This window comes from Mustela nivalis (genome assembly GCF_964662115.1).
Source record: "Mustela nivalis genome assembly, chromosome: 1".
Taxonomy (NCBI): domain Eukaryota; kingdom Metazoa; phylum Chordata; class Mammalia; order Carnivora; family Mustelidae; genus Mustela; species Mustela nivalis.
Window position 1 is genome coordinate 148216946 of NC_139020.1, and position 12341 is coordinate 148229286.

General features: G+C 35.3%; 1 protein-coding gene across 20 annotated transcripts in view; it reads right to left on the reverse strand.

Annotated features, from left to right (window-relative positions):
• TCAIM (T cell activation inhibitor, mitochondrial) overlaps window positions 1-12341 on the reverse strand; it is a 46527-nt gene that overhangs the window by 20295 nt on the left and 13891 nt on the right. For 16 of the 20 annotated variants that reach the window (XM_082725098.1, XM_082725085.1, XM_082725100.1 and 13 more), the window contains 3 exons: window positions 12027-12162; window positions 7547-7700; window positions 2715-2967 (listed from right to left, as the gene is read on the reverse strand). In XM_082725098.1, the coding sequence (XP_082581224.1) occupies window positions 2715-2967; window positions 7547-7700; window positions 12027-12162 (543 nt within the window). Of the gene's footprint in view, window positions 1-2714; window positions 2968-3163; window positions 3279-7546; window positions 7701-12026; window positions 12163-12341 lie in introns of those variants that run through there. The other 4 variants (XM_082725094.1, XM_082725093.1, XM_082725095.1 and 1 more) reach the window with 3 other exon arrangements.

Here is a 12341-nt window from a genome sequence, read left to right on the forward strand (position 1 = left end):
TAAAATGATTTTGAAGTAAGATAAAGCACAACTTGCCAAGAAATTCAGAATTACATAGCATGTCCTAAACATGGATTGAAATGTAACTACCACTTAAAAAAAAAAATGTAATTACCAGATGTAATATGAAAACAGATTGAACGGAGCTTTATAATGTGGTAATTCTTCTACTTAAAAAAAAAAATCCTGACTGATTTATTTTCACAATTTCTAGGTTTTATTTCACAACATTAAGAGATGATTTCAGTTTACACTAAAAAATACTGCTATTAAAAAAAAAAACACTGCTATTATATTATCTTTTTAAAATACTGTATCTTGGGGACACCTGGGTGGCTCAGCGGGTCAAGCCTCTACCTTAGGCTCAGGTCATGATCTCGGGGTCCTGGGATCCAGCCCCGTATCGGGTTCCCTGCTCAGCAGGGAGCCTGCTTCCCCCTCTCTGCCTGCCTCTCTGCCTATTTGTGATCTCTGTCTGTCAAATAAATAAATAAAATCTTTAAAAAAAAATTGTATCTTGAAATACTAGAAGAAATTATTAGAAATCCTAGAGGAAAGCTTAACATGCTTTTAAGAATAACTTTTGATCAGGTGAATACAATTTATAAATCCAGTGAAGATCAGTTTGATGTAAATTTGAATTATCATTTTTATGTTCTTTGTGACCATTATAATTATGTGCGCCTTCTGATTCCTCTTCTGCAACCTAAATATACAAGATGAAATTAAACAATACAAGAATCAAAATAAAAACATGAACTGCATATGGCCAAAATGACCATGGTGGCTAACAAGTTTTGGCTGTCACAGGTACCCTAAATCTTAGAAGGCAGCATCACTCAATTCATGAGTTGAAAGCTCTCCAATGATTCAATGATTTTATAATTATTTTAAAATAATTACAAATTTAAAAAATTAATAATTGAAACAAGAAATTGATACAGATATTATTCTGACTTTTATGATAAAAGCTCCTGGAATCCTTACTGGGAAAAACTCACCTAAAACAAACTGTTGAGTAAGTCCTCAGTAGAGTACCTTCAAAGTGGGCAGTATCTGTGTTTGGGAAAAGGTCAAGACTGGCTCAAAGGGTTTGGAGCTGCTCATACTCACAGCAACCTACTTAACTTCCACTGTAGCCTCTGCATGTAATTACCTTCAATCATCTCTTCTGTTTTTCTAAACCTTTTTTTTAAATCATCAATTTCTACCTTACCATGACTTTTTTTTATATATATATATACACATCAATTTTTTTAAAGATTTTATTTATTTATTTGACAGACAGAGATCATAAGTAGGCAGAGAGGCAGGCCAAGTGAGAGAGAGGGGGAAGCAGACACCCCGCTGAGTAGAAAGCCCAATGCAGGGCTCGATCCCAGAACTCTGAGATCATGACCCAAACCGAAGGCAGAGGCTTAACCAACTGAGCCACGCAGGTGCCCCTATACATCAATTTCTATCTTCATTACTTCATTACTTCTGGTCTGTCATTATCATTCCCAAAGTCACATTTTCATTCTGGTTTTGTTTACAAAGAGAATTGGAACAATTAAAATCCACATATTTAGGGAGGTGATTTACCCCCTAGTTACACACATACACAGACCAGAGGGAGACCATCATAGACATGTACACACATGCCTTCCAACAGGTTGTCTCCCTTTCTGTACTAGACTACTACTTTCTTGTCTCTATGGCTTTATTTGGAATCTAGCTAGATAGCAAGGGCAGGGATTCCTGAGTTAGTATAGGTAGTTCACAAAGTAGATGTTTGGCCAGTAGATAATTAAAGATAATTTATGATGTAATAAATGAGAATCCTCTGGTAAGCCATGAACTCTTTAGGTACAACTATAGGCACAGAATATGGGTGGTGTTTATGGAGTCCAAAAAGGACTTATTCAAAAAAATATTAATGGTGACTTTACAAACAGGACAAGTAAAAGGGAAATATTTCATACATGGCTTTTATAATTAAAAATTATTCTTTCTCAATATTTCCAGATGATATTTTTAAATATAGATATAACTAACATATAACATTAGTTCCATGTATAAAACATAATGATTTAATATTGGTATATATTAAAAAATTATCACTGTAGTAAGTCTAGTTAACACCATCACCATACATGGTAACACATTTTTTTCTTGTGATGAAAACTGAAAAGATCTTTTCTCTCAGCAACTTCCAAATATACAATACAGTATTATTAACCACAGTCCCCACACTATACATTATTATATCACTAGGACTAATTTATTTTATAGCTGATAGCTTATACTTTATAACCCCCCAGATGATATTTTCAAATGTTGTCTCCATGCACTTCTATCATGTATGGATTATTACACTAAAGGACATTACTGTTGAGCTATCTGGAGAAACTGGAAATGTTTAACACATGAAAAAAACTAACTTTTTTTTATAGTCTTAGGTGTATATCTTTTCTCTACTTACCAGGGGTAACTTGAAGAGCAGAATTTTTAAAACTTAAAACAAAACAATCCCCTGTATGCATGTTTGGTATCAAAGGACTACAAATTAAATATAGTTGGAAGTACTTGGGCAACTTTAAGAAACATGAAATCTTTTTCATAATGGTTACTGGATTAACTATTTTAATAGAAATTACTTTTCTTGGAAGATCAGACTCTCATTCTAAATATGAACTACGAATAAGTTTAGTAAAATAAGAACTTTTACATACGTTAGGGTTGTTTCCATTCTTGAGACTTGTTCGAGGTCTTCATGAGGGTCCTTAAATCCAGTAAAGTAGTAGTAAGATTTGTCCCACTTGATGGGCCTGTCAGACATCCTCTTAGCCTCCTTGAGAGGCTGAGAATGCACATTAGTATTCAAGCTTTGGATATGTTCAACAGATAAACTGCAGGAGTTGAGAATATATAATACTGTGCTTAGCAGATCTCTGGTGTGCAAAGTAAATTTGACTGCTCGAAATCCTAGAGAATATAATTCCCCCAAACAATTAATACAGATGATTATTCACTTATTTAAAAACACCTTTTCAAACAACAAAAATAAAATAAAAATCTTTTAAAAACATTTGATTACTGATTAAAAACTATCCTACTGGCAAATAATCTGTAAACAGAAAACTACTTCCCTTGTCCAAAACTACAATGCAGTTATCTTTACCTTCATGAATTCCTTGGTCAGTTCTCTGTCTAGTTTGGCACTAGAGACCTGGATCCAGCCCATGGAGGGGATTCAAAATATTTTCAGTGCTGCCCATAAATTTGGTCTCGACAGTCTAAGAGATGGAAAAGCTCTCTTATGAGCAAGTGTCCATAAAAGACAGTTTCTGGCACTAAGACAAAGGGGGAGAGGAGGGGATGGGGAGGGTGTACTGTGACAGTGGTTCAGATGAGAGCAGCCAGAGAGTCTAGTCTCAGGGGTGCCACAAACCCATCTTGAATTTTCTGTGATTACAGGAGATTATCTTCACACTTGTCCACACAACTACTTAATAACTCAACATTTTTTGGAAGGGATGTGAAACTCCTTAATTGTTTAAAAGTTAACACTTTACAATCTTAGTTTGATTATGGATAGTCAGTGGGCTAAGATTAGTAATCTTAACTTGTTACAACCTCAACAGGAAATCTGTTTTCTCCTTTTTATCTCTTCATTAGTGGGGGTTAGGCATGATTCTAGCTGAATTTATGTAACTTCTCAACACCCTACCAACCATGTGATTATTATCTCTTTGCAAATGTGAAGAAATAGGAAGAATGCAGAACAAGGGTTTAAATCTGAGTTGACTTCAAGCCCAGTATTTTCTCCATAAGAGCATGCTGATTCTTTCCTCATTTTTAAAAAAGTACTTTTAATTGGTTTTGAAAATTATAACATTATTATATAAGTAATTAGAGATGCATATAATAAACATAAAAATAATAATAAACATAAAAGTCTCCTTTTAAAAAGGATAAAACCTCACATCTTTATTAGCCTTATATTTAAAAATATATATATTTAAATATATATATTAGATTTATTAGTCACATCTATAACATACCTGCACTATTTCATATGGTAGCTCCTAGCCCTAAGTGGCAGTTTAAATCAATGCAAATTAACAAAATTAAAATTCAGTTTCTGGTCATGCTAACGTTTCAAGTGCTTAACAGTCACATGGCACTTGTGCCCGCTATATCAGTGTGAATGCAGAACACTTATATCACAGAAAGTTCTCTTGGACAGTCGGACTGCTCTAGACCTTTTCTGTGTTCATGTTTCTGTGTTCATTACATACAATATATGCTATTCATTTACACAAGCATACACCTACAGTTTGGATTGTTTCCTTTTAATATATAAACAGTATCACTCTAGACATATTACTTTGAACTTGCTTTTGTTACTTAAACTTGGTGACTCTTCCATGTCTGTATGTATGGATCAATCCATTTTTTATTAGTAGTTATATATATCAGTCCACATAATGAAGGAAACAAAGCATAATTTCTTTGACATTTCTGAAACTGATGGACATAAAAGCTTTTATTTTTCACTTTTTATATAAGGCTGAAATGTATTTTCCTTTTTTTTGTTTTTTAAGATTTTATTTATTTATTTGACAGACAAAGATCACAAGTAGACAGACAGGCAGGCAGAGAGAGGGGGAGGCAGGCTCCCTGCTGAGCAGAGAACCCAATGTGGGGCTCGATCTCAGGACCCTGGGATCATGACCTGAGTTGAAAGCAGAGGCTTTAACGCACTGAGCCACCCAGGCGCCCCTGAAATGTATTTTCTTATCTTTGGCACTGATGACAGATTTCACAATTTAAATTATTCTCAAGAGATACACATTCCGCTTGCCACACAGAGTTAAGGAATCTAGAACATGCAAACTAAGAAAGTTTTTTTAGCTGAATTCCTTGAATCATTTTATGGTAAAGTGAGAAATACTAGTAAGGGATTTGTTCTAGTTGGTGAAAGAAGAAAGTAAAGTCCTAATTCCTGTGTTTGAGGGTAGGAAGAGCTCAGTCAAGGATAAATCTGTTTCTACCTTATCAATCCCATTAACTATTTAATTGAATGTAAGGGCTAAGGAATGTGCATATGCTTTATTGGAAAACAGTACATCATTAGTTTAGTTTGAATTTGATTACTAAAGTTAAACATTTTAATTTTTTTGGCTATTTGTATATATTGTTTCCTGAACTGTCTAGCCATTGTCTTTGCCCATTTTTGTAATGGAGCTACTTTGTGTTTTCCTTTTGGTTTCTAAGAGCTCTTTATACATTATCTTTTTGTCATATATGCTGTATTATCTCCCACTTTGAATTCATTTTTTCTATAATCGATTTTTGTAATGAATGGCTCAAAGTTTACCATTAATGAAAGTTGAGGATTTCCGTCTTTATTCAGTTACAGCTGCCTACAGTTACTTATTGTTGTATTAACTCACAGAACGCTCCCGGTGAATCTTCTACTTGTTTGAAGGAAGTTTATTTCCTCATAGGCCATCAAAAGTGAAGAAGTAATTTAAGACTTTAATTTTAGTAATGAAAATCAGTAGTAACCATTTTACCTTATTACCATCTTAATTAGGAATGATCTTAATTTTATAATCAGATCAAGAGATTAAAGACATTAAATACTTGTCAGAGTGCCAATCTGTCATACAGGCAAAGGTAAAAATGATTACTAACAATATTTTTAAAGAAGAAGAGATAATGTAGCATATATAAATCACATTAGACTAGGATTAAGGAGACATTTGTTCTAGTACCAGCTCTGTCCTTACTTTGCTGTGTGAAACTTCTTAAGTTTCTGAGTTTCCCTCTGTTTGCTCCTTCCCTAACAAATAGACCTGGTTTATTCTTTAACTCCACATGTAGTCAACATTCAAGACAAACCCAATAGATGGTGCTTGTGAAAGTGGCAACTGTAGCTACTAGAAATGAGTCTGACTCTCCCAAATACAGACAAATAAAAATAGACTGGTGATAACATTCTTGTTTTAAAAAACTGTAAAGGATATAATTTGCTCTCATATATTCCATCTGTTATGGAGAGAGAAATCATGAGATCTAAGTAGACCACTATGCCTAAGTATATGATATTTTTCAATTCATGGCCTAATCTTGACTGTGTATTTATTAAAAAGTATTTATGAATATTTGGTCTTACACAACATATTTGTTATTGTTTACAATTTCAAACAGAATTATGTCATTTAGAGTGATAAACATAATTACTTATTATTACTACTATCATTTAAGCATTCTTCAGTAGAGCAGTTCCTTCACAACAGGGCTATGAGTTGACTTTTTGTCTTGGATAATGAGAATAGTGTCTATTTTTAATAAAACTCCCAAATCAGAGGTAGATGGAGAACAGTCAAGGAAAGGAATTTCTGATTCCTGAACTCCCACATACAAACACGAGAGATTAAGAAAACAGAGTAAATGTATTATCAAATGCTCATTCCTAGAGAGACTGGGTGGGAAGTTGTTTTCAACATAAAGATCCTGTTTTAGTACTTCTTAGATCAAGCTCTTCCATACTCCATGTAAGCACCCAGGAGCCCTGTGAGCCCAAAGTATAAGGCAGGGGTCTTCACTGTGAGTGTTTCAGTACATAACACAGTACTTAACCTCTTCCATGCTTTAGTACTTAAATTTTCTTATTTTAATAATGAAGAACCAGAAGTTAAGCTCTCATAGCTAGTCACTGGCAGAGCTAGAAATAGATTCTAGGTTCCAAAAACCTATCAGATTTTGAGTTGTCTAACAGTTTGCTTCAGAAAAAAATTATAGCACATTTTATACTTGTTTTAATCTTAACTCAGAGAAAGCTCTTGGTAAACCTTTAAATTATTTTAAAGTTCATTCTAAAAATAAAGTCATTTCTTCAAGGATCACCAAAAGGATGACCCCATTATTTAGATATGTAGAGAAATGATAGACCTGTATCTACCTATCTACCCTTAATTTTAAATATTTTTGGATCAGGGCTAAAGCAGTAACAAAGGGCCAAAAAGAAGGCTATCTATTAAGACTGACTAAAAAGAGCCTACAGCTGGAGTTGAAAGACCTGGCTGGGTTCAAGACCCACAGTCCATCTCCAGCCCTGGGAAAATCCCTGCACATAATTTACTTGGGCAAATACTACCTACTTCATGGGGTACTTTGATGGCTAAGTAAGGGAATATAGGCTGTACTTTTTAAAAAATGTAAATTGTTATATACATGGTTAACACTTAAAATATGAAATAGGAGGTGAACAAACAGGAACATTCAGTTTTACACACAAAAAAGTTTAAACTCAAAAAAATGGCTTTTTCAAACACAGGTAGCCAGGAATAGAATCAAATTCTGAGAGAACAATCAAATTTTATATACATACATACATACATACATACATATCTACACACACATACATACATACATACTTACTTATTTATTTATGACCAAGGCTTCAATCCAAAGGAATTCAGGCAACGGCAGACTTAATAAACATATTTATCACATAGCTTGCAAGGGAAACACTAGAAATAAGAAAACATACCAGAAGTGCTAAAGGGTTCCTGGCCTTCAGAGGAATTCTGCTCCGTTTCTCTTACATAAAATGTAAGCGGAGTTGGTTTCAAAGACCTGAAGCCTGGTTTCTGGAGGTTTTCTAAGTAGACACTCAATCTCTTAAGAGAATTTTCATTGACTTCCTGGAAAAAAAAAAAATACCAAGGAGTATTTACACACAAAACAGATCAGGAAAAAAAAAGAATTTATATCCTGAACTTTAAACATGTTATTGAGGGTACTGAATAATTTAGTATTAAAAATGTTGGGATTTCATAACTCTTCGATGAAGAATAAAATTAGATCCACATTCTTACAACATGTAACAGAACAAACTCTTTATGGCTAAGATGTGAAAAAAAGTAACTAAGTACTAGAAGAAAACATGTTGAACTCTTTTATAACTTTGGTGTGGAAAAAGTCTAACTATAATTAAATATCTCTAATACATGATTGATAATATGTGATTGACGAGCCCACTTACATAAAAAAACTAAAAACTAAAAAAAAAAAAGGCACACAAAAAACCACACATACACACACATAATAAGCAGTTTATTGACAAATAAGCTACTGACAGAAAATATCTGCAAGTCATTTCTCTCTAATAAAGAGCTCTTAAAATGACCATCCTGAGACTGGTTGAATTATGGTGCATTCATTCAATGGAATACTATACAACCAAAAAGAAAAGAAAAAAAAAAAAAAAGAATGTGGTATAGATATCTAGGAATTGACATGGAGTTATTTCCAAGGTTGTTAAGTGAAAAGAAGAAACATCCTTTAGTGAAGGAATAGCTCTAGGGAATGGCATAAATAGTAACCATGTTTCCTATCACTGTAGGTTTCTTCTCAGATACACTGTATGATCTGAAATTAGGAACAATCAGTTTATTTTTGTCTGTTTAACTGATTGTAATATGCTATTCTTAGCTACCATAGTTCAGTGGGCTGCTGAGGTACCTTTCCTGCTAGTGTTAAGACTAAATCTTTGTAATTCTGTTTTGCTACAAGTTTCTATGTTTGCCAAAAAGAAATATATAGAACAACCCAGAAACCCAATGAAAATGGTTACCTCCAGAAGTTATACAAATGGGGCAAAAGAAATGGGACAGGAGTGAGACTTCTGAGTAAACTTTGTATTTAGATTTTTGAAACCTAGAAATGTTTTCTGTATTTTAAAACTGAGTTAAAATGAAGAGGATTAAGAGTAGCTGTGCTTCACTTTGAGACCCTATTCTGTTGCTGCTTAGATAGCACTTTCAGTCTGTTTTTCTAGAAAAGAGACAAGGGTATTCCATACAAATGCAGAGAAGACTGGACTGAATGAAAATGAGGGGCCAGGAAGGGTGAACTGCCTTCCCTGAGCTAGAACTTTGGTGACAATATGTCTAATATGGCAAGGAAACAGAAACAGTACCACAGGATATGGGGACAGAGAGTGCTGGGTGGCAGGGTGACAGTTTCATATAAGGCAATCTGGGAGAGCCTCATGAATGTGACACTTAAACAAGAAAGGAAAGGACAAACCATATCTACGTGACAGACCCCCCCAGTAAAAACCCAGAAACCAAGGCTTGACACAGAGTAGGCACTCAAATACAAGTCAAAAGAGTAAATGAAAATATAGCTGACTCTTCAACAACATGGGTTTGAACTTCATGGGACCACTTATACATGGATTTTTTTTTTTGGATTCACTATGATTTCTTAACATTTTATATTCTCTACCTTATTTTACTCTAAGGCTCCTGGGTGGCTCAGTGGGTTAAAGCCTCTGCTTTTGGCTCAGGTCATGATCCCAAGGTCCTGGGATCAAGCCCCACATCAGGCTCTCTGCTCAGTAGGAAGCCTGCTTCCCCCTCTCTCTCTGCCTGCCTCTCTGCCTACCTGTGATCTCTCTCTGTCAAATAAATAAATAAATAATCCATTAAAATAAAAAGAATATAGAATACAATACACATATCATGCAGAATATGTGTTAACTATATTATTGGTAAGACTTCTGGTTAATAGTAGGCTATTAGTATTTAAGTTCTGGGAGAAGTCAAAGGTTATATACAGATTTTCAAATGTGCAGGGGGTTAGTGTCCAAACCCCTGCACTATTCAAGGGTCAGCTATATTAATTTACTAGAATAATTACATTTTAGGGATTTACAGAAATCAGAAAAACTGTTACACTCACGGATATGGTTTATTACAGCAAAAGGATAGAGATTAAAATCAGCAAAGGGATACAGATTAAAATCAGGAAAAAGCATGTAGGATAGAGTCCAGGAGAGGCCAGGTTCAAGGTTCCCGTTGTTCTCTCCCAGTGGATTTGTAGAGCTAGCACTTAATTCCCCAGGAACAATGTGTGACAATGGATGAAAAGTGTTGCCAACTGCAGAAGCTCAGTCAAGCCCTGGTGTCCAGCATTTTACTGGGCTCAATCAAGCAGGCATGTAGTGGCCATGTGACTGACCTTAGCTGTTCAGTCTCCAGCACACCCAGAGGGACCCCAACATATGAAAACAGGCATTCACCAAAAATCACATTTTTAGCGTAAAATATCTGGCATGGCCTGATAGCTCACACATACAAAAGATTCCCATCAGGCAGATATTCTAAGGGCTCAGAGCTTCTCTCCCAGGAGGCAGTCAAGGGCAAATACCAAAGCTAAGCATTTCTTTGGAATGTAGAGTTTAAGTAACACATGCCTGCTGAGTTCACCTTTTGGAGCACACAGTAGTTTTAATAAAAAAACAAAAGATACACTGGTAGAGGAGGGAAAACATTCACCTACGACTAGGCATAATTTTTCCACATATGTTGGGTTTAAAAACTTTAAGTAATTAACATCCTCAAAGTAATGGATATTATTTTGTTGATTCATTTCACTAATTAAATTTTTTTCCACTGCAAGTAGAAAAAAACTATATAAAAATGTTCTAAATTTTTAAGAGTTCTAAATTCCTTTTAACATTAAACCAGGTATTAATGTTAAAGAAAATAAAGAGAACAAATGAAATAATATTGACCATCCTCACTAAGTTTATTATAAGTTACTTCCCATCTCTGTCTGCATTCCTTGAGCACACAATAAGTGAGGCTGTAGGGAAGAGAACCAGCAGCATGCAACAGAAGGGAAAACCACTTAGGGCACTGAAAAACTTTCTTTGTAACCATCCTTAAAAAACAGACTGACCATGGTGACAGAAGCCTGAAATTTTCTTTCAAACACTCAATTTTACTCCAAACACTGGTTCAGAAAACATTACTAATACTTTAAAGACTTTTCATGATAGCTTTATTGCCCTCATAAAAAATGGCAGCCTTCATAAACAGGGAATAACCCAGTCTATCTCCTGTGTGCCTTCTGTATATCCACACAAAATACTTGACTTCCGACATGTCTGGTCACCAAATGAGTGGAGGTTTTTCCCCACAATAAGCAATTCTCTCTGACACCAGCTGGAAGTCCTACAACTTAACTCAATTCTGACATTATATACCCAGAAACAGCATCAGATCCCACAAGTTAAGGGCTCAGTTCCCCAACACCATCCTCTCCCTCTGCCGCCACACCGCCATATACACACTTCAGATGTCTGTCACACCTGTTATCACTTGTGTTTTTGACCAACCAGCAATTTGCAGCAACCCCCTCCTTAGATTCTATTAATTCACTAGAGTAGCTCACAGAACTCAGTGAAAAACTCATGTTTACCATATTACATGATATAATAATGGACACAGATAAACAGTCAGCTGAAGAGAGACACAGAGTCCCAAGTGCAGAAGCTTTTGTCCTCATGGAGTTTGGGAGCACTACCCTCCAGTTTATTATAGAGATGTTTGTCCACCTGGAAGCTGTCTGAACCCCATACTACTGGAATTTTATGGAGGATTCCTTATGTAGGCATGATCAATTATTATGTCTATTTCCAGCCCTTTTCTCCTCTCTGGAGGTTGAGGGTTGGGGCGGAAAATTCCAAGCTTCTAATCATGCCTTGGTCCTTCTGGTGACCAGCTCCCATGCACGAGCCACCCAGGGTCACTGCAATGGAACAAAAGGTGCTCCTCGTGCCCCCATCATATAGGGACTTACAAGGCCTTTAGGAGTCAGGTGTGAGGGATGGAGCCAAAGACCAAAGAGCAGAACAAGAGATGCTTCTAGTGCTCTTCTCACTTACGAAGATACAAGAGTATCAGGAGCTCTGTGCCAGGACTGGGAGCAGAGCCCAATGTATGGATTTTCCATTCTCTCAGATTTCATAAAACATCAATAATCAGATTTCCAATTTTTAATATGTATATTTTCAAAGCAAGTCAAAACACTGACTTTATTACTATAACAGAACAATCCAAATTTGTACAACTGTGTACAATTTGTACAACTGTGTGTGATAATATTGTGTCAAAAATTAGCAAAACTTTAGGTTATGAAATGGGGACTAAAGGTTAAATAAATAAATAAATGTTTACCCTTTCTCTGGGGTGCTGTCCAAAGAAATCTGGATGTACTGCAAAGTAGAATGGTCTCAAGGCATTGACGGCTTCAGCTCCTGATAAAGTTCTTGAGGAAAGAAACCAGTGTGGAAATATCTTTTCTAGACATAACCTTTTAAAAAGATGTGGATTTATTATTCACCAAGGCACACACACACACACATCCCCAATGTATAAAGTGACAATAACATTAAAATTATTACATATAGAAAATACCATAGAAACAAGACAGAAATAAAAACTGTGGTTATGTTGTGGGTATATATTTATAGCATAGGGAATACACTCCAT